This window comes from Hirundo rustica, chromosome Z, assembly GCF_015227805.2.
Source record: "Hirundo rustica isolate bHirRus1 chromosome Z, bHirRus1.pri.v3, whole genome shotgun sequence".
In the NCBI taxonomy this organism is placed as follows: Eukaryota; Metazoa; Chordata; class Aves; order Passeriformes; family Hirundinidae; genus Hirundo; species Hirundo rustica.
In genome coordinates, this window is record NC_053488.1 from 74,744,001 (window position 1) to 74,767,734 (window position 23,734).

Sequence of the window (23,734 nt, forward strand, 5' to 3'; positions counted from 1 at the left end):
CCAGCCTGAGGGCGGGGCGGGGCGGGGCGGGGCGGCCGGAGCCACCGGAGCCACCTGCTCCCAGCGCCTCCCACCGCCCTCGCTGGGACCGCACCCGGAGCTCGCTGAGCCGCTGCCCCGGCCCGGGGCGAGGCTTCCTGCGCTCGGCCGCCGCCGCCTTCCCCGGGAGCCAACGCCGGGCTGCGGCCGCCGGGCGGGGGTGAGCGGGAGATCGCGCCTTATGCAACCGGCTCAGGGAGCGGCCGCCGCCGCCTCGCTGGTAGCAGCAGCCCGGCGCTGTCCGTGAGTCCCGGGGCCGAGGGGGGAGAAGGTGTCCGGCCTCAGCCGACAGCGCAGGCACTCCCGACCCGCTCCCGCCGGGGCGTCCCGCAGGTGCGGCGAGGCTGAGGCGGGCGGGGGCTCCGTGCCGTGCCGTGCCGTGCTGAGACGGACGCCGTCGGAGCTCCCTGTCTCCCTTCCTCCTGAGCGGTGCTGTCCCGGGCGTCCCGGTGTGGAGGAGGAGAGGGCGGGAAAAGCCTCAGCCGGTGCTGGCCTTCTCCTTCGCTCCCTGCCCGGCCCTGTGCCCGGCTGCCTGGCTGCGGGGAGATGCGTGGCTTGGACCCCCTTTACCCGCTCCCAGTGCCGCCCTCTTGGGTACCGGGGGCTGCTGTCGGGATGCTTTCCTTGCACTTCATCCAGAAACTCCTCTTCCCCTACTTCTGGGCCGACCTGAGATACCTGCTCAAAGTGTTGACCTATGGGTTGAGAATGGAGATGTACCGGCTGCAAGGGAGGGTTGTCACCGTCCTGGACAAGTTTGTGAAGCTGGCGGAGAAGCAGCCCCAGAAACCATTCCTCATCTATGAAGGGACCGTTCACACCTACAGGGACGTGGACCGGAGGAGTAACAGGATAGCACAGGTCTTCCTGCAGTACGAGGCTCTGAAGAAGGGAGACACGGTGGCCTTGCTGATGGGGAACGAGCCAGACTTCATCCATGTGTGGTTCGGACTGGCCAAGTTGGGCTGTGTGGTGGCGTTCCTCAACTTCAATGTCCGCTACAGATCTCTCCTGCACTGTGTCTGTAGCTGTGAGCCCAAGATACTTGTTGTGGGAGCAGGTAGGGTATACTCCTCATTCCTACATCCAAAGCTTTTAATGTCACATCTCCCACATATCTGGCCCTCCAGATCGTTTATTGGAAACATGATTTACAGATGTTAAGAGAATGAAAGAAACACAGGGCTGGAGGGGGGCTTCAAGATGTTATAAAGCTTCAGCCTCTCAGGCAGAATCAATTATATCCATGCTTTGTGAACATCCATTTAATCTTTTCTTTAAAAATATGTACTGCAGAAGAGTTTTCAGCATCTAAGTACAGCCTGTTCCGAGTGTTTAATTGCTTCAATAGAAGCTTAAAATGTTTCTGAAAGCATTAAAATTACCTATTAAGAATGATTTTCAATTACTTCTCAAACAGTCAAATTCAGTAATTTAAGTCATGTGCTTTATTCTCTTGTACTATCTCCCCATATTTCTACTGATCAAACACACTGCAAAACTGGAAGGTCTAAGCTTGGACTATAAATCCTCTGCTGTTCAACTGTTTGCAGAGGTACGACAGCTCTCCAAGAATAAAGTTTCAGGAGCTGAGTACGTAGGAGGTTGATTCATAATAACAAACTTACTGTTGGTGTTGGATTGTAGAAGAAATTTCTGTGTTTGAATAAGGATGGTAGTGTGTGGTACAACTTTCTAGAGTATTGCATTTTTATTAAATGCTTCAAAAGAATTTAAAGTCTTGTTATAGACATCCTGAGCATTGTATATTCAAATTTGGCTTAATTAGGTAGATATATAAACTGAAAACAGATCCAAAACATAAACTTGCCATAGCATTTATGAACAAGTGAAAATGAACCTGCAAGGCTTGAAGACCCCACAGAACCTTGACACTTGATTGGAAGAAAATATATCAAAATATTGCATATTAAAATTATCCCACTTCTCTCCAGTATTGTTTCAAGTCTCCTTTGTCTTTTTTCTGTTGCACACCTTCCTACTTTACTCCTGTTACACAAGTTGTGGGGCTTTACACCCATCATACCTAAATATTAGAATTTTCTTCCATCTGTTCTCTGCTGCTACAACATTGTGGTTTCAGACATGCATTTAAGATTTTTCCCTTGCACATTTTTAAATTATAAATCTAGTAATTCTCATTCTACATGGTTTACTGGTTTAAGACTTTGGTAGTTAAAACAAGGCAATGAAACAAAAGCCCATTTCAATATAATCCAAATACGTGATAACCAGGCTTCTGAACTGACAACTTTTCATTTTGCCTTCTTACTTAAATTTAAAAACTTGTTTAGCTCCTTCTTATGAACCTGTACTTTTGAGTGTATGGATTGAGGAAGGGAATTATTGTTCAGGAATTTCCTGTTCACTCACTGTGGTGAGGGAGAAACTTTGGATTAAAACTTGTATCTGAGAGATGTTTTTATTTAAATTAGAGGTAACTAATGGATTAAAAAAGCATTTGAAGAGCAGGGCCAGTAATTGTGTTTCTCCACTCTTAATTAGCTACCAGCGGCTTGGTAGTAAGAGCATCTGGGAGTTTGCCCTGCTCACGAGGGAAGAGCTGTGTGCGGACAGCTGCTATGACAGAAATACCAACAAATTAGTCTCTCAGCTAATTTTACATTTTGGGGTCCTTAATTTATTAACGGTTCTTAGTCTCTGCTGTTAAGTCTGTCAGTCCTATGAGCCTTCTCAGTATTTTTCTTCAGGACTTAGAGGCTCTTTTTTATTTTTATCTGTGAAAGAAGTTAAAGTTGCTGTGTCCTCAGCTATTGACCACATCCTACAGGAGTTTCTCCAAAGGAGTCCAGATTTAGTAGGCAAAAGTTTATACACAGACCAGTGATTGTGAGGCCTAACTTACACCAGTCTTGAAAGGAATATATTGTACCTAATTATTATAAATAATAATTTCCCCTGAATGTTTATAAAAATTGCAGAGCAATGTTTAACACTGGGGTTACACAGTCAGTTACCTAATTCTTAAAGGTCTATTAAACATATTTTTATCCAGTGTAAGTGTGAGGATCAAGGGATTCTTCCTCATCAATAGACATGAGTTGTTCCTTTTCGTCTTGTGGCACCATTTTCACAGAAGTGTGGATAGTTTGAACACATTTGGGGTTTGTTGTTGTTGTTTGGTTGGGTTTTGTTTTGTTTTGTTTTCCCCCAAAGTATTTACACTAAAACCAATCAACCTGTGGTCTAATATCTATCATTGCCATGGACAGGCATCATGTCTGGCAATCAAGACTGGTTGGTGGTGTGGTGGGTTTTTTTGTTTTGTTTTGGTTTTTTGTGTGTTTGTTGTTGTTGTTGTTTTGTGTGTGTGTGTTTGTGTTTCTGTTTTTTTGTTGTTTTGTTTGTTTGTTTGTTTGTTTTATTAATCAGAATAGTATGTAATACCAGTATTTCTGGATAGTGAATTTCTTTTTTAAAAATATGTAGGTTTTTCACCCTCCACAACTCCACAAAGAAATGCTGGTTAACTCAACAATTCTATTTCTTGCAATAGTTACAAAACATATCTTCAGTGTTTTGGATGACCTTTGGTGGTGTTCATGGAGTGCAGCACAGCAGCAATTATCACCTTAACAGTCTAACTGCCTGTGCTCATCAAGACCAAATTCTCTCTTGAAATTCTTTTCTGTAATAGTGCATTAGAACGGGAACATGTATGCAGGTTCTACTTTTATATCTTACTGTATATCTAGTTAATATAAAGGTTTCATTTATCCTGAATGGAACCTTCCACCTCCGTCTGCTATCTGAAATAAATGCCAGTGATGATTGTTTATGGCTAAATCTTCCCTGCTCAGAATGTAGACTCTGTGTGAGATGATTGCATCTTGAAGATTTTTTGTACTTCATTTTCAAAGGCACTTTTATTTTTTACAAATGTGATACCTCCATACAATTAAGCTTGATACTATTTATTGTTGCATTTTCTTCCATACCTTGTTCCATTTTTCATAGTAGCCTCTTGTAAGATCATTCTCATGTGCCCTTTTTTACTCCTTGTTTTTGTTGTGTGCTTGCATATGTTTCAGGCACTGTGGTTTGGTAACCCCATCCAGTTAGTATTATATTGTCTTTGCTTCAGCACTTGGAATCAGACTTTATTCTGATCTGACAATTTTCTCATACTTGGATTGCTTTTTCTAACTTTAGTTCAGAGTAGTATTTAAGTTTTGTGGGTTTGAATTTGCCTTAAGGTATTCAATGAACTCAGCAACTGAATGTTTGATTCTTAAGCCCCACATAGGTTATAAAAACTTTAAGGTTTCTTACTCTTGTTGGGTTCTTATATGTAATGGCTATCTCTAAAAGTCTGATTTTTTTTTTTTTTTTTTTTTTTTTCTCTGAAACCAGTGCTCTTTTAATTAGTTTGATGCAATCAAGTAATTTTTTTTGTCTTCTCATCCAGGCTCTGGTTAAAAAGCAAATACAGATTCTATTACTTGCCAATATTTAGTCTTTCTGTTCCTTTTCAGTAATTCCATTTGCCTTTGTGTGTGTGAGAGAGTTTTTTACTTTAACTACTCTCATTTGTTTGCTGTGTTCCCAGAGTATTTAGCTCTCGCTTTACTTTGTTACTTAACCTTCTCACACTTCCATTCCCAGAAACATTTTCTCCCACCACTCCCACTCTGGGGAATGTTACGTGAAAGAGATTCAAAAGCTATAGTTTCAAACTGAATATTTAATAAAACAGTAGTTAACTAACTTTTAAGTCAATGAGGGGCTTGTAAGAGAGAGAGAAAGAAAGAAATTGTATCCTCTTCCCTTTCGAAAGTTGTTCATTCTTACTACATTTGTTAGCAGACTGTGCCACTCTTAACTGTTTAAAAGCTGCTGATTAAACAGAAGAGGTAAGGCATTGCTTAAAATGTAGATGTCTAAAGGCATTATGTCCTTTTTGGGGAATATTCTATTGATTGAAGTTTTGCTTGAAGAAGTGATTACATTGTTTCTGTTGTATCATTGTATCTCTAGCAGTACAACAGTAGTACTACTAAGCAACATATATAGTTTAGTGACCTACCAGAAATGCACAAATGACATTTATTTGCCAGGGCATCTCTACTCTGTTCCTACTGGGAAGACTTCAGCCCAGAGTAGGACATCCCAGATTGCCATGACTTCTGATGAAAGAATTCAGCTGTCAAAGGATTGCTTTCTAAACTCCTTGAGACTGATTTACATCAGCCCTGATAACAAAGACTATTAAGGGAGTATACATGCTGCACGGACACGTGTGGGCAGCCTGCTCTACATGGCTCTGCTTGAGCAGGGAGATGAGACTGAGATGACTTCCAGACACCCCTTGTATTCACAGCCATCTTGTGATTGTGTAGTTCTGTACAGAGGCACATCTCCCAGCTGTATTGCATTTTTCTGGCCAGTATTCTTTACTTTTGAGGCACTAGCAGTGCTTGCTTCTGCTGCATGTATTCTGAGCTAGGCAGAAGCACATCTGCATCCCAGAGAAAGAGAATAAGCAATGTATTTTTCAGTACTTGTTAATTAAAGTAATTTGATGTTACATACAAGGAGAAGCCTCATCTGTCATGTTAGTTACTGAATGAACGAAGAATGGATTCTATTGAAACAACCATTTCTTACCCATTTGGAATAAAATTAGTACAAGGGAACCAGAGAAAACCTGTGGAAGACATCTCTGTTAGACACCATATCTCTTCGATCGCTTGCTCTTACTCTAGTCTGTGTCTTGTTCCAGATGGTCTTTGAGTGGGAAAAAAGAGCCAACTGTGATTTGCAAGGTGGTTTATATTTTATTACCTTTACTACCTTCAGTGACACTTCAAGATACCAGCACTGATCCTGAGCCACAGCTGACTTTTCTACTATTATTACTTCGTGAGAAGACATACTGAGTCACCTGGGGGATCAAGTACAAGTAACAGTTATTTTCTGAGGCCAGACAGGGTGGGGAAGAGTTTGGACTTGATATAACTTCCTGAGCACATCAGCCAGGGTACACATCAAAGTTATGTAAGAACCATTTAATAGAGTTTTTTTTTTCTGAGTAACTTTCTGTTCAGTACAAACTGATCTCATAATCTAATGTATTCCTTTCATCAGCGTGGGATTGTGTCCTTGCCAACAGCCTGCATGATTTCTCTGCTAGAAAATAACATAAAAACCTTTGTGCAACTAGAAGCCTAGTGGTTCAAAACATATTTTCAAAATGTTCAAAAGCCTAGGACAGTGGTTCAAAATGTATTTTCCTTGCTTTCTCAAAAGACCTGACTGAGTTATATATTCATGTGAATATAAAATAGCAGTTTCACAAACTTTTGTTGAATACTGCTTTAAAAGCAGGATGAGAAGAAAAGCGAATGAAAGTGGAAAACTGTATCCATCTTGATCAATTCCAGATATTTTTTCCCAGTAGGAGCCAAATAATTAGCAAATGGTGAACATTTGTATACAAGCAAAGTAGACAACACAGATGGAACTTGCAAATTTTTTATGAGGAGACATTTCTCCCAAAACAAGTAATCCAAAATCTGAATATACTTTCATAGCATAAAAAGTGAATAAGTACTTAAGTGAAACTTAAGTTTAAATAGTAGTTGCTTTAGTGTAATTTCTTTTCTATATGAAGTACATATACAAGGTACCTCTAGAAAAATACAAACTATAGCTCTTCCAAGAGGGCTGTGCCTTCCTGTCCCAGGGGGAAAAGATGATATGTAAAGACTAGACAGCCCTACACAATGTCTGGCATAGAAATTTTCTGTTTGGGGAACAAAATGTTAGTTGACCATCATTAGAATTATTATTTGGAAATATGTTAGTACAACTGAGAACCAGCTCCAAACACCCCATCTCATGTGTGTTCCAGAAGTAACTTTCAGTTTCTGGCACTTTGAATACACCTATTTTAACTTACCATTTTTTATTCAGGAAATAATTTGTATTTTCTGCTGTTCTCTGCTATCTACTGAGAAGTTTCTTTCATGAGAACTTTTAATTACAGGCTGTTCATGTATTGTTCCAAGTACTAGAATCCTGAGCACAGAAGAAAAATTATGCTTTGTAATAATTTAATTTTTCAATAGTAGTAGAGAACTTCTGAGCCACTAGTATTAAGAGTGACTGTTTAGAGAAAAAATAAAGAGTGTGTATGTTTAATATGATGATTAATCTCAACAATTTTGGGTAAATATGTTTCAGTCTACTAAAAGGGAACTATGTCCTCATGTCACTCTTGAACCTTACATGAGTGTGTCTGCAGGGCTGAAATAAATAGTCGCCATCTTTCTTCCTTTGATGCACAAAAAGGGGAAAAAAGAAAGAGAAGAGGCAAGTCCTCTTCTTTTTGACAAACCTGAATTGTAGGTGGAGTCAGTGGATTAATAAAGAATAGCAGAGAATGCTAAATTCTCCTACTACTTTTGAAAACAGAAATAGAATTCCAGCTACTTCCAACACCTATGTTTCTTTTGCTAGATTCTCAGACTAACTTGCCCCTAACAATCTATCCTTAGTATATTTGAGAGACATATATGCGTAATAGGAAGACAAAAATCAGTATAAGAAGGTAATATGTAAGTAGTTATTCCATCACACTTAGTTTATTACTACTTGTTAGAAATAATACATTTGTATTTTTATATTTATTGCTCAAAAATATACCATAAATATATAATATGACAGCTAGACAGAATTAATATGCCAATGAATCTTGACTTTCATGGTATCAGGTTTCCTGCAGTTAATACTACTGTTCTTAACATTATTTTTTATTCCCTTTTTTTCACTCTCTTGCTGTCTATAATGGGACCATACAGTGTTTCAAATAGGATGTTATGCATCTTTTGGATTTTTAAAATTATTTGGGTGATTGCCTCCTGAAATCACTCTGGAGTACTAGGAAGCTAGAACACAAAATTTGTAATGTTACATTACATCAGATCTATTCACTAAATGTTCATAAAATATATAAAACATGTACTCTGTAGGCTTTAGGTATGTAAAACCTGCTTATTTGATTATAGTAGGCTGTATATCTCTAACAGCAATACGGATTTGTATGTAATTAATTAAAATAATTACATCAGTCTGTCATTAGGAAAGCAGCTTTCTGAAAGGTTAAAAATCTTCAGTTCTTTTGGCATAAAATTTATGCATATGGTATCCATATTTAATATTTGTGATGTGAGTTTGGAGTTGACATCAGGATTTCAAATGCTGGCTCTGGCAAATGCCTCATTATGAGGTTCTGGGTGAATCATGTCAATTTTGTTTATTCATTTATAAAAACTGAGATAATAAAATTAATTTATACCCACAGGAATATTTTAGTCTGAGATGTATAAAATCACTTAGGTGTAAATGAGTTCTATTGAAAGCAGTTCCTGCTCTTGATATGTTTCCTAGATTAGTACTTTAATGACTATGCAAGTCTTCTGAGAAAGCGACATTGTAAAAATGCTTCAAAATATAAATACCAAATGAATTATTTAAGGATTGATTAGCCTCTCTATATATTTTCTTTTTTATTTACTCTGGAAAATTCTCTCCTGATAAGCCAACAGAATAAACCTTAATTAAACTGCTGTTACTTTTTAAAATAGTCACTTCTGTGCTTTTGGGAAAAAAAAAAAAAAAAAAAAAAAAAAAAAGGGTTCTCAATGGGAGATTGCTGTTGAGGGCATCTGAGGAAACTTGTACTATAATTACCAGTTATGTATATATCTGCCTTGCATGGATTTCTTCAAGATTTATTTGAAGTTGAAACTTAACCACACTTCATTCAGGGTTACCAAAAATCATTAGGATTTTTGGGCATTAGGAACTAGTAATCAAGGCTCACAAGTTTGCCTTGAGAGCTAGTTGACCATTCAACTATGTGAGATCAGCAGTGTTTTTAGGATATTATATCCTGTTTTCAGTGGATTTTCATTCCAGTTCATTGTTATTTTATTGAATCCAAATCCATGGAGATGGCTTGTGCGCCTCTTTCTATAATAAAAAGTAAAACTTTAAGAAGAAAAATACTTTATTCTCTAGTTTTGTAAAGACATAATGGAAGTAACATTATTTCATGTTAATTTTTAAGATTTGCTTGGGACTCTGGAAGAAATTCTTCCTAAACTTCAAAAAGATGTTAGTGTTTGGATAATGGCCAAGGACTCCACATTTCCAAGTGTGCATACCCTTTTAGACAAAATAGAAGCTGCATCTGAAGACCCTGTTCCAGTTATTCGATGGTCTGCCAACAGCCTCAAGTCAGCTGTTTTATACATATTTACTTCGGGAACAACAGGTACAGATCTGCTAAAGAGTATGTTTTCCTTCAGCTTTCATCTAGAAACTTGCTTATTCTGAAAATCTAATATCTCAATATCAAAATGTCATGTTTCTCATCCAGAAGCATTACTATAGAAAAACACCCGTATTTCTTGTGTGTGTTTCTATGCAGTGGTTTATGGGTTTCTCTTCTTTATCTTTTCCTGCCACATTTTACAAATACTATCAGAGGCTTTACCTCTTATTACTTCACAGCTAAAAATATCACTTTTTTGGTTGGTTTACAATCATAATATATAGTATTTTTTGACTACATGGCACTCTCTAGCTAAAATTATTATGATTTTACCTAGAACTTTAAAAAGAATATTGAAACATGCAAAGACATTTGTTTTTCTTTCATTATGTCATGTTTTATGCAGGTCACTGTAGAGACAGAAAATAGGATTAAGTTACTAGCCTTTTAGTTTAGAAACAGATGTCTGAATTGTGCTCCAGCAGCTAAGAGGCTAAGACTTAAAAAAACCTGATCACTGACATGAAAGGCAGCATTGTTTTTAAGATTAATGGATTGGCATTCTCATTCATTTGAACACAACAGTTTTAGCCACACAAAGATTGAAAATGAATGTGTGGTTTGAGGCTTTGTTCCTTCATACAAATAATAATTCATTTGCTTCAGGTTCTCAGGAAAAATTAGGACACCAGTCTCCAATAAAAAATTAGGAAGTTATGAATATTGTCAAGAGATGAGGTTTTCATTTGTAGTACTACTAATAGAAATATGGTTAAGCTTGCTTGTTAAGAGTTGGGAGTTCAAATTAACTAAAAAATATTACTGAATTATCCATGTGGTATGATTTTGTTCTTACAATTAGAATCAGAATATCTGTGTGAAGTCTCAGGTTTCAGTTATGTAGAATTTAAAATCTTTTTGAAACCTTGTATGTAATACGTTAATTTACATTGAATTTCTATATGTACTATGCAACTAAAACCATAAGGTTTGTTTAGTCTGGAGAGTATGGAATAACTAATTCTGAGTAACTGAGCATTTTCGCATGTTTTGATACACCAATGCCTGATAATCTTAGTTAAAGGAAAGGAGTATTTTCACACAATCTGTAGTAGTGTCTGTAAAGGCAGAAGTAAAAACTCAAGACTGTAGAAAAAATCCTGATATAAGCAGTTTATTTGTCCACCTAGGCATGTTCCCTTTCCTGTTCAGTGTAGAAAAGTGGAACAGCTTTGAGGTGTAGCTAGACTCTACAGATTATACTTCCAGCTCTAGCTAAGTCTTCAAATGAACAATAGCTTTGCAAGAATAGGTGAGAAAACTTTATGAACCATTATATTTTTTGAAGAATTGAACAGTTCTTGCTGTTCATCATCAGCCTGACTCAAACTGAAATTTTTGTATGTGATTATAAATTATATATGTTTGAGAACATATATATTATGCAAGATCACATCCCCTACTCAGATTAATAGGTACCAGAGTAGTAGTCCAAGAAGCCCTGCCCTGTGAGTCTGCATGTTGCTGAAGAGAAATGCTGTGCTGTACTTGAGGAAACTCATTCAGAAGAACCTGACTGGTGTGGTCTTTAATTCGTCATAGACTTTGTAGAATTCTAAAACAAATAGAAAGATGTATGATTCTTAGATAAGCATCCGCTGTGTGATCTACTCCATGTAGATCATACACCTTTCTTTACCTTACAGTCACTATGACTCTTGCCTTAACAAGATTTGGTGTGATGCCTCTTTATGTTAAAAGAAGTCCGTATCTAGAGTAAATTTTTTGTCCCTTCTTGCTCTATGTAATTTGCTAGCAGGCAAACCAATTAATTTCTTCATGTTTCCACTTACTTGAATGAATGTGACATCAGACTAAATAGCAAAGAGACGAGGTTACAAACTGGCTAATCTTTACATGTACAGAAACATGCAATATTGTATTGAACAACCAATTGTCTATTTATGGCCATCTAAAAAGATGGTTACAATTTGGTTGCAGAAGAAAGAATTGATTCTTTTATGATTTTAGAGACTTTATATACTATTTAAGAAATGCTTTAATGTATTATTTTGACTTTATTACAGGTCTTCCAAAGGCAGCAGTCATTAGTCATTTACAGATTCTTAAAGGAGCTGCTGGACTGTGGGCATTTGGTGCGACTTCAGAAGATATCATTTATATTACTCTGCCTCTTTATCACAGTGCAGCTTCTCTTCTTGGCATTGGTGGATGCATTGAGCTGGGTAAATCTTGATTGCTTTTGTTGTTAGTAGAGAGTTAATTATTATAAAAATGAATAAAACACGCTTAGGTTCACTACCCCTAGGGAAACTAATGCTGGGCTCAAATTCAGTGAGTAGTCCTTTTTTTGGAATAGTTATGTATTTTGAGGAGAGGCGATTTTTTTAGGATCTCCACAAGCTGTCTTTGTTTAGAAGGATTAATTATCATAGTTTGCATCATAAACACTTTAACTTCTTTATATTTAGGTAAAAAGGGAGTTAAGGACAGATGCAGTATTTTGACAATGTGTACGGTGCGTTAGTAGATGTACAGACTAAGCATTGTGCAGTAGAATAGAACTAAAATGTATTTGGTGAACTTAAAATATTGACAATTACATTGACTACCACAAATTGTACAAACACTCAGCTTTTTCTTACATTTTAAAATTCCATTTGAATTTTTATCCATTTAATTTATGTACTGTTTTGACACTGGCAATAAATCACATGTATTGCTGGTACAATGTTGGTGTCCTCAAGGACTCTTTTATAAATTATTTATTTGGAACTCCATGGCAAATATTTTCTGTTTCCTTATGCATCAAGTACCTGTCAGAGCAAGGGAAAGATCATTGTGTTATGGGTTAATTCTGTCTGAATCTGCATTGATGAATACTTTCTTGAGAAATAAGGCTTCTGTGATAACCCAATGATTTACTAATCTGCCTGAAACTTCTGGATATTTTTGGTTAAATGCTTGAACACAAGAGTTCAGTCTAAACTCTTAAAATATGTTACAACACCAACAGTGTTGTAAGAAGAGAAGATGACTTATTTTTAATCTCTGATCTATTGCATTATTGTCTCAGCCAGGAGGCTGATTTCCTCTCAATTCTTTGTCTACCAGGTTTTAACACACATCTTCAAATAAAACAGTTTAAATACCACACAGTTCTCTGAGTGAGGCCATTTTAGTGCCTCAGATGATCTGTTTTATAGCTAAGCTGCCATACAGAGCAATCACTTTCATTTTTCCTTACTTCTTCCATAAAGGTGCAACATGTGTGTTAAAAAAGAAGTTCTCAGCTAGTCAGTTTTGGAGTGACTGCAGAAGGTACAATGTGACTGTCATCCAGTACATTGGAGAGCTTTGCCGTTACCTTTGCAATCAGCCAGTGGTAAGTGGAATCAAAGCGATGCCCGTTTGTCTGTCAGTACTTTTATTGTTCTCCATATGGGTATGCTAAAATGGAAATTAAACTGTATTGGGCATGTCCTTCTTCCCTTTCTTTTATGTGAGGTTCTGCCAGTATTTGGTGATGTCTAGATGCTTAATAAAAATAATGGCTTGAATCATGGAGATATACTAAAAGTACTATAAGGAATGATTTTAAGACTAAAAACTGTTTCAGTACCATTTAGTGAAAAAGTACTATTTCACAGAATCTCACAAGGTAAGTTCAAAAAACAGTATTACTTTTCAACGCCTTTTCTGAATTTTCAGGAATTTTTTTCTTGGTGTCTGAGTGTGTCAGCGGTCTCATGTTTTGTATGCTATGTTTTAACTATGTTGTGTTTTGTGGAATGTGCATATTCTGAGAACACCTAAATTGTACTTCTAAACTTGGAAGGTGCTTGGTCTGGATTAGCAGCTTTTTGTTCAGGGTGAAACATTTGTCTTTTTCCAGTGATAAAACTATTGTAGACAAAATATATTTAGGAGAACAGAAAGAATTTTCTGAAAATGTACAGATATTTGATGCAATGCAACTGTTCTCGCTTTGAAAACCCTCCCTTTGCCACTGTAATAATTTCATTTTTCTGTTTAAAATAAAAATCATCAGTGGTTTATTTCCTTTTCAGTGATTTTTATTAAAACTATTCATCTCTTAGGAAAAGGTACCAGTAACTCAAAGTATATAACCTGAAAATTATTATCATCATCCTTAAGCAGTATTCTAAAATAAGAGAATGCAAATCAGTCTTGTTTTCCAACAGAATAATAATTCACATTAATATCTCTAGTTGCTGACCAAAGAATGGAAAAGGTCGTTGGATTGCTTTTCCGGTAGGAAAATTTTCAAAAGTATGTTTAAGCAATGTAGTTGTGGGTTATAGATCCTACTGCTCTATCCATGTGTGCCTAAGCAGGAGCTCTTGAGTTAAAGGGAGCATGGGTGATGGCCCAGTGAAGACCACTGGCACTGATGAGGAAAACCAGTATAGTGATATCCTCTCTGGGTTGTTTGTTTGCCTGTTTGCATTTGGTTTTTTGTTATGTTTTTGGATTTTGTTAGTTTTTAATTTTTATTTGTTTGGGGCTTTTAACTTTATACTAAAATAAATAAAAAATTGCTGGATAACAAAAAATTAAGTTATAGATCATAAGAAAAATCAAGGCATCAGGGAGGTGTAGTTTTTATAAATTGTGATCTTTTTTTCCCCTTCACTGTAGGCTAACTTGATTTCCACAAAGTCATTTCCCTTCTCTCCAAAGCTTCAAAACTTTTGCCATGTTTGCAGTCAGTGGTATTAATTGTTCCCCTTTTCTGTTCTCTTACTGTACAGGGAGAGCATGGCTTCTTTTACCACCCCTTTTTATCTTAAAGCACAAATTACAGATTAATATACTTAATTTCTGAAACAAACTCTTCCATTTTTAAGTCCTTGCCAAGCCACCATGAAGTTAAAGCAATGTTAAATTGTGCAGCTAAAGTAATTTGTACCATCCTTAACAATTTTTGTACTGCATACAACAGCTATACAAACATGAAATATTCATTAACTGTATATCTATTCTATTTGTTCATTTATGTGCATACTTTCTAGGAGCTAGCATATCTAAATTTTCCTTCTTCTGTGAGGCTACCCTTTCTTTTTTCTTTGTTTTGTTTTTGCTTGCTTGTTAAGTCTTCTCAAGAAAAACTAAAATTATAAAACAAATCAGTTTGACAGCTAGGTATTTGAAGAAAAATAATAAGTATCTGTCATGTTAAAACTGGAAGAGAAACATGTTCATACAAATAAGTGGAAGGTTTTAAAATATCTTATGCAATTTACTCCTGATTTTCAAGTAAGTAAAATAATTTCCTAGGCTGGATTCTCTATTTAAGTTTCATTAATGTTGAAGTACTACATATGCTAGCCGCATGAGAAAGATACGGCAAGTTTTAATGTTCTGTCAGGATATTTTGTGGGCAGTGTTCGTGAGATTAGGGTGCTACAAAGCCCTTCAAATCAACCCAGATTAAATCCATAGCAATTAGCTTATTTTCTTTTTTCTTTGGCACTAAACTAGAAATAAATGGTATATTGCTTACAGTTGGAGTCCACAGTGTGGCCTCATATTTCATAAATTCTGAATTGAACTTTGGACAAGTCTCTGTGGTAGCATATAGGCTCTTGGCTGAGCTTTCCTTATTGACTTTGTCTTGTTTGATCCTTCTGCCTCCCACTCACATCTGCAACAGCTCTTGAAGACTCTCGCAGCAGATTTTTCTGAGGTTTTTCTGCATGCAATTCGGTTTAGTAATCTGTTGTCTAGAAAGAACATTTGTTAGCAAAAGAAGTTGTCTTTCTTCCTTAGGTACAAGTACAAAGAGATCTGGCATTATGTGACATTCACAGATTTTTCTAGCTTTCCAAGTGAGTAATCCTCATGCCTGCCCTGTTTCAAACACTTTTTCTGCAGCATTTTGATTGTAGTGAAAATACAATGATCAGCATGGCTAATAGCCATGAGTAGATACAAAATGGATCCTTCTCTAAGATACTAGCATGACTACTCCACTGAAGAAGAATAAACAGAAAATCAATAAATTGGTCTTGCTGGCTGAAATTGCTCAAAGTCTCTATTAACAGTGATCTGAAAAGCCACTACAGTACAGCATAGCAGAGCTTCCTGTATTGCCTCTTAGCAAAAGCCTTGGAAATACTTCTCTACTGTGCATATATTTTCTTTAGAGGCTTGGGACTAATTTAAATTTTAACATCTGAACTGTAAACTAAACCTTCCAAATGCAGTTGCAGATTTATTTCAAATTTGACGTAATGATATATTTAATAATACATGGCATCCTGAAGCTTTTGGAAAGATGGGAATGGTAATGCAGCATCTCTTTCCTGCTTTTCTGTAAAGAGGACCTGAATCCTGTTACAAACAGAGGGTAGAAATCAGTGTCCTCAATCATTATGTCCTGTTTTCTACTTTTGTAAGCTGTGATGCAGTGTGACAGTACGTGTATGATTTATTGCATGAAATAGGTAAGCTCTCTATTAAAACCAGAGTTCACTTCTGTTTCTATTTGAAGTCTGTATAATACTATATTGTATTAAAATATAATAATTGTATCATTGCTTAGAATTTCACATTTAATATGTGAAAATGTTCTGTTTTATGTCCACTTGGTATTAGGCCAGTGTTATCCTCTGGCACAGGTAACATTTCTTATTTCCTTGGGGTTACCTAAGTGTATAAGACCCTGCTTATCAGCTTTAAGGCTTTGTTTTGTTAAGCTGAGGCAAGACAGTCTCTCTACTAGATACAGTTTGGCCAATGGTTCTTGGGATGGCATTAAGCTCCCTGAAGTGACTTCAGAGAAGGTGCTTAGGGATTTATTGTGTTAAAAGTCTTCTATGTTAGATGAATAGTTATTTAGAAGGAGAAAACAAGGAATGCAGTGCTACTGGGATAAGAAAACAGAATGAATATTTATTTCCCTGCAGTTAATTCAAGTGTTGTAGAAAGCGATGTAAGAATGTGGTTTATATATCTGGATAGTCTCTCACCGAGAAGCAGTTTTCCTTAAAGGAAGGGAATTTGATGGTCACATAAGCAAGGAAAAATTAGTCAGCAGGCACTTTTCTATAATTCAGGTTTACTTGTAATCATATTTTATTTCCCATTAAAATTTAGCTCAGTTTATATTCAGAACTGGAATTTTTTTTCTTTCTGATATCCTTAAAATGGGGAGGGGAAATTCGTCAAGATACTTGCAAGCTTTTGGCATGAATATTTTATTGAATACCCTAAACCAGGAATGTGACACAGTTACAAGCAACCACATCTGTACCTTCCATGGGAAAGCTCCTAAGAATCTCTACATATCATTAAAATTTAATTTACATAGGGAAGTTTTGCAATATATTTATTCTTCCAGTGACCTATCCTTTTAAAAAAAATCCTGAAACCATTTGCAGGTTTCATAAGAAGACATCATTCTTAATCCAAGGCATTGCTGATTTACTGCAGTTATCAATAGTGCTTAAAATCAAATTGAACACTGTTTATACATACTGCTAGAGAAAACAGAACTTTTAGACTAAGAACATATCCAGGACATCTGAAATTAAAGCTTAGAAAAAGCCATGAGATTTGGAAGCTTGTATTTTTTCCCTCTAGACTCTATCATTTGACCTTGTAAAAACAGACTGTATATTGCAGCAAACATTTTGCTTTCAGCTGCCATAACTACGACAACAGTTATTATTTTTGAAAAGTGACTTTAAAGCTGATTATAAACCCACCCAGTTTTTCTTACTGCATTTTCATACTTATACATACTGGCATACTTCTCTTGGTACCCACAGATGATCCTGCATCTGTTTTCTCCTTCTCCCCACCAATAATGGTAAAGCTTTTCAGATGTTCTTTGTGGAAAATGTCTTTCATAATGTCTTAGGAAGCATTAGTTTTTCATATCCAAAAGAGCCCTGAAGGCTAGTTAAAATGTCAACTGCTGGTTCTAGCATGGTGGATCATGACTGAAGAGCAACTTGACCAATTTCTCTCCTTACAGCTTTCAGTTTTTCCTAGATTCTAGGTTAAACAATTGGGGTCATGCAGAAAATGTTCATATTTTAAAGCCTGGAAATCACAATCAAATTTTGACAAAGGGAAGCTTCAGAATACTGTGTGTAATATACACCACAAGAAGTAATCTGTATGCACTTTAATTCTCTGAACTGTCCTTTGAAAAGTTTTGTGTGATTTATTTTGTCTAGTGCGCTCCTGGGACAATCACAAAAAAAAAAAAAAGAAATTATCTACTTCATATTACTGGGTGGAACACAGACAAAATTGACCTCTTTTTTTGTTGGTAGATATTTTCTGAGGAGATGGGAGCACAACTAAACAAAACATTTCCTATTAGAAGAGCTAAACGAAGAAAGCTTCTTTTAGAAGATAATTCTAATATATTATCAGGAGATAAAAATGGGGTGAGAGTGAGCTATATTAAATAGCAACCAACCAACTAGAAAGATATGTCCTTTTCCTACTTTTCCTGTACTTTCTTGTGGTGCATCTCGTCACACCTTTCCTGTTATCTTTTATTTGTGTTTTTAAATTTGGGTATGTGTTTTGCTCAAAAAAAAATCTAGCTGCAGTTTATAATTAGGCATTACTAGATAATGAACATGGATGTGCATCTTGAAAAATGTTTTATAATAGTAGGATATCTCCGATCTTATAGTCTAATAAACTATGTGATGCCCCTTTTTCAGGGCTTATGCATCAATAGAGGAACTAATGAATGTGTTGTTACATATACACCCTGTAAATACTTGAATGCAAATCCTGTGTCATCTGTTTAACAAATATATTTAACAGATACTTGCATTCTCAGGCCCTGAGATTGCTTTCTGTTTCATCAAGCCATGAACAGAGAACAATTCATGCCTTCTTTCCATGAATTATCTTTGCTTCTCTCCATTTGGATTTTCCTTATGCAGAAATAATAAAGGGAGGGCAATGAACTTGTTTTCTTGTGTTTGTTTAAAGTGGCTGCTCAGCACATTTTTATGTGGCTGCAATCATGAAACCTTCCTGCACCAGTTAGTACACTGTTGATAGCACTCCAAGAGGCATTTATCAACAGCTTAATCACGTAGATAGTTCAAGTAGTTTATTGAGAACACTTAAGGAGAAAAGACTGCCAGATGAAAAATCTCAGGTATGTGGTATTTAATGTAGTAAGGCAGATCTTGACTTGTCAATTAATTAATATACAAAAGAAACAAGCACGCAAGATGGAGACAGAGTGTGTCAAACTGATTTATGATGTGTGCAGGTGTTTGGTACACAGTTCAAAGATCTTGGCAGAATGAAAGGAAAAAAAATTCCAGGTGTACGGTAAGAACTGTTCTTGCTTATTAATGCATTGATGTCAATGAAAAAGGTGTTGGAAAAGTGCTTCACCTTTACTGTTAGAAATAAGTGGATGTAAACTAAACCCCATTTTGTTTAAGAATCACTCTGAATTAAGAAAATAAAATCAAAGTACGGGAAAGTAAATAGACAATTTTAGAAACCCTGGAAAGATGTTACAACATTCTGCTATTCAAAAATCTCTTGTCCTAAATAACTATGGAGAGCTATTAGTAAATTCAGAAGCCCAAATCATAATTGAATTATCAGAGGACATGGAATTGGAATTTATGTGTTGTCTTGGATTATGTAACCTAAAAATGTGTATTCTATTTCATCTGTTGAAAGCTGGTTTTTGGGAGGTGTTTTATCCTTCTTACTCCACCAGGGGAAGGAGGAGGATGCCTTCTGATAATGGCCCAGCCATTCAAATCAGCTGGGGCAGTGTTTCTTATCTCTTTCACCTCCCCTCCATCCTCCAGGGGGACATCTTCTGATAATGGGCCATTAGGGCCCACCAATGACATGACACATTCCATCATCCCATTGTGAGATGCTCCACCCAGTGGGTGAGGAGCCAACTGTTCCCAGCTAGGTAAAAACTGGAACTGAAGGACACAAGGTGTCCATTTTTTTCCCCACTGGATTCCTGGAGGAAGACCGGACCCATCTCATCACCACTGGACTTTCTACAGGATCATCTCTACTCCACAGAACCACGTCTGTTACTCCAGGAGGACTTATTTGGACTGCTTCCAACACCCTGACCAACAGGGTGCCAGGTCGTATCCCTGACTCTGTCAGGGTTTTTTCCTGGATTTTTGTTTGCTTCCTTGCTTGTTTTTTTATACTACTACTCTTTTTCTTTTTTTTTTTTTTTAATATTCCTAGTAAAGAACTGTTACTCTTATTCCCATATCTTTGCCTGAAAGCTCCTAATTGCAAAATTATAATAATTTGGAGGGAAGGGGGTTTACGTTCTCTAGCTTTCCCTAGCAGACAGCTATCTTTCGAAACCAAGACATTTGTGCCAGGTAACATGGGGAAGGCACTGCCTCCTTTATAATTGAGATATTGTGTGGAAATACAGCATTTATTGTAGGAAATGTTAATTTGGTAGAGTGTTTTTGCAGTGGGCTAAGAATACACATGCATGCAATTGCTGCATGCCAGCTGTTGCAGGGCAGCTGGCTGCATGCCAGAGCTTGATCAGGTGTCAAGAATGGCACAGGGATAGCAGAGCCTTTCTGGAAGAGAGATGTACTTTGGAATACTTTGGAATTCCTTCTACTCCTTTAATTTTTTTAATTGTACCAAAGGTAAGCTAGTTGATGAAATGCCATCTGAAAATGGCAGACATTCAAAGTCTATTTGGTCTAGTCCATTTAAAGCGTAAGTTTCTGCATATTTATTTTATTTATTTTTTCATTAGAACACCCTAAATGTTCATCACTCAAACATGTTTTTGTAATTTGGTTAAATTATCATCTTTTTTCCTTCCCTTCTCTTGCTTAGCATTTTATTTACTGCACAACTATTCAGCCGAAGTGCTCATGGATACCAACATGCCTCTCCTAAGAGCTGGACTTCAGCAGTGATCTGGGCAATAATATATGTGATGATGTTTGATGTTAAAAAGCGATGACAAATGTTAGAATGGCTAACTGTTTTATTTACTGTGGGTCTCTTTACACTGAAAGTTAGTTGACATGAACTAATGTCATATATTAGTTATAAAAAGATAAAAATAGATAAAATATAGCTATATTAATTTACTCACATGTAAAACTAATGTGAGTTAAACTCACTGCTTGAAGTTTCCCTATTTTAATATTTTTCTTCATAGTTATTAAGCCTGCTGAGAGATGAAATTACATATAATTTTCATCCTTGCAGTTGAAAGATTGCTAAATGCATGACAGTTTTAATGTCTTCACCAGAAAACACTGCAGTACCCTTCTGGGAATCTTGTACTGGCAGACAGGTACAACTATGGTGGGGCTGACTAAATCACAAATAAGGCATTTGCTGCAGCAGTACAATCTAACAGTGGATCTACCTTGGTAGTGAAGAAGTGAATTACTCTGCCTTTTAAGAAATCTGCTTTCTGTGATCAGTTCTTAAGAATATCATACACCTTCCTTGTATTTTTGAAAAAAAGCCTGAATGCTGTGTGCATCCTTTCCTAAAATGAGGTGGCTCAACATTATGTTGTTGATGTTGATGACAGATGTTAACATTGCAAACAAAGTGGGATGATGACCTGTCAGGACTACTCTGCATCTTTTCCACTAGAGAAACCACTTTGTGCTGTATTAGTATAAACCATCCAAAGTGACATGAGGAGCTGAATTTACTGCCTTTTTAAATGATATGGTATTTCTTCTTTTGAGAAATAAACTCAAACACCACAATCCATATAGGCCACCGTCTTCTAGTTCATCCTAGAAGACAGACTAGACTAGAAAAAAACCTATCTTTTCAGCAAACACCTATCAATGCTTTTATTTTTCTTACAGTGAAAATAGTAGAAGCAAAGATTTTTTTATTAGATTGGTCTCTAGAGGTTTTGAATGTTCTTAGCCTGATGAAAAACTCAATTACTGTGTGTATATATATGCATATGTTTGTCTCTTCTGTTCATTGTGGAACAAAGAATTTCCTTGAAAGTATCTCTTGAGTTATTTTTTGTATCTTAGGAGAGGGAGTATATTTGAATAATTCAGTGGCATCAGCAAGAGATAACTGCTGTTCAGCTGGACACGTTCATTTCAGTTTCGCATTGAAATTGCAAAGAAAATAACCCACTCTGAAAAGTTTTATGTTGGGCTGACAGGAATATTCTAAAAATGGCAAACAATTTTCTGGGGTGGGGGGAAGCATTAAAAGCTTTCCTAGTTAAGGTCAAAGTAATACTAAAACATTTTAGTCTAAAAAGTAAGAATAGTATTGTTGTTCATTAACAATATAATGAATTTGAATATGTAATATAGCAGATGTTATTATTTCAAGTATGTAAAAACCTACCACTGCTGCATTGTGATACTGTGTCTGAAGCTGGAAAAACCACTGTAAAAATGACATCTCTGGGTAATTTCTAGATACTTTCTTCCAGGCTATGTCCTCCATGTCAGATTGGTAGTGCTATGTAATGCAGCACTTGTTAATAATGATTTAGCATTAATTCAGTGATGTATGTGCTTATGTGTTTAGAAATTACTTTCACATCTAAAGATAGAAGATAAAAAGCAAGAATTGGGTTCTTGTAAAAACAGAGTTGTTAGCACCAGGGGAGGCTGCTGAGTGATGTAGTTTTGAGGTAAAATTGTGGGATAATGCCTCAGATTGTAATCTGCCGAGACCTATCTGTATCTAGTGAAATAAGTGCTGTCCTTGCTCAATCATTTCAGCAAGAGAAGTTACTTTGCAGAAGGAAGACTCTAAAGATGAATTAATATATTTTTATCTTTCTGTGAGTTACTGGTCTTGAAGAGTGAAGAAAAAAAACATAGTGGTCTTTGTGATTTAGAGGAGCTCAGAATTCCATTGTGTTTGCAACTTTTCATTATAGTAGGAAGAATTCACTTCCTCATTACGGACGATTGAGAGAGAGCGATGGGAAGACTGATTTGCTGATTAGAAATCGTTTTTATTGAGATTTCTAAATGCTTATATGCTATTCTAGGAAGGCTAGTAATTTTTTACTATAATGATTAGGTTAAACATCATACAGACAAATTAATGCATTTTACAACATATCCTGCTTGCAGGAGTTGGTTAAATCTTCTTTCCCCTCACCAGTATTGATCCTATCTCTTGTAATTTTCAAAGATCTGTCTGTTCTTGCCCAGGCATCCTGGTTATCAAACTGACTATGCTAATGGAATCTACAGTACCCTCTGTCCCATGTCCACACCTCATGAAATATTTAATTTGCCTAAGACATATGTCTCGGAGGGACACTGCTGCCTATGTACTCAGTTGATGCTTTGCTCTTTTTAATATCCAAATTATTCAAAAGATTCCTGTTTCACTCAGCTGACCAGATCTCTTCACAAAAATAATTTGCTGCGATTTTATGTGAGACTAATATGTTCAAATGCATTTTTACTATAAAGCTATAACTAATTCATACTGGTTTAGTGGTGGGGAGGGGCATAATAGAAAAGTACAAGATAGGGACTCTCTGTTTTCTACAGCATATGTATATGAATGTGTATATATAGGTGTATGAAAAGAATGTGAATGTGTGCAGATGTGTGCATTTGTATACAGGGAGGTGTTTGCATACAATATAGGAGGGTAAGTAGATAGAGGTGTATAGAGACAGTTGAAGTGGTAGAGTGCTATGCAATTCTGAGGGTGTGGGGTAACAAATTGTACCTATGTTTATTTTGAGCTCTCTCACTTCTAGAGCATTCTGTATTGCAATTTGAAAGGACTGAAAAGGGAGTCATATTAGAAGAGAAGAGAAGAGAAGAGAAGAGAAGAGAAGAGAAGAGAAGAGAAGAGAAGAGAAGAGAAGAGAAGAGAAGAGAAGAGAAGAGAAGAGAAGAGAAGAGAAGAGAAGAGAAGAGAAGAGAAGAGAAGAGAAGAGAAGAGAAGAGAAGAGAAGAGAAGAGAAGAGAAGAACCCAAACAAATCCAGAGAGTACAGATGTTCTGCCTTCTGGTACTTCAACTTAAATATGACTGTATTTTAAAGGTGGTCCATGCAATCTCAATGTTTGGGAATGTATAAATAAAATTAGAACATCTTACTGAACTGGGTACATACTATCATCTTCATTATGGCAAACATGGAACCTGACAACAGTGAAGACTCAAGATCACTAAGAAATAGTGTATTCCAGTAACATTGAACAAAACCTTGGTAGTCTTAATATTGAAAAAAGTATGGAAGATGATAGATACATAATATGTGGGAAGGAAAATATTTTACAAATGTGTGAAATCTGATTGTTTCCTCATAATCAGACTGAAGACAGAAGAAAGTAAC

At 36.5% G+C, this 23,734-nt stretch overlaps 1 protein-coding gene across 1 annotated transcript in view; it reads left to right on the forward strand.

Annotated features, from left to right (window-relative positions):
• Nucleotides 1–448: 448 nt before the first annotated feature.
• The window catches only part of SLC27A6 (solute carrier family 27 member 6), a 38,101-nt gene continuing 14,815 nt past the window's right edge, over nt 449–23,734 (forward strand). The window contains exons 1-4 of the mRNA XM_040090284.1: nt 449–1,099; nt 9,155–9,361; nt 11,449–11,607; nt 12,643–12,767. Coding sequence (XP_039946218.1) covers nt 586–1,099; nt 9,155–9,361; nt 11,449–11,607; nt 12,643–12,767 — 1,005 coding nt within the window. The 5' untranslated portion in view covers nt 449–585. The remainder of the gene's footprint in view (nt 1,100–9,154; nt 9,362–11,448; nt 11,608–12,642; nt 12,768–23,734) is intronic.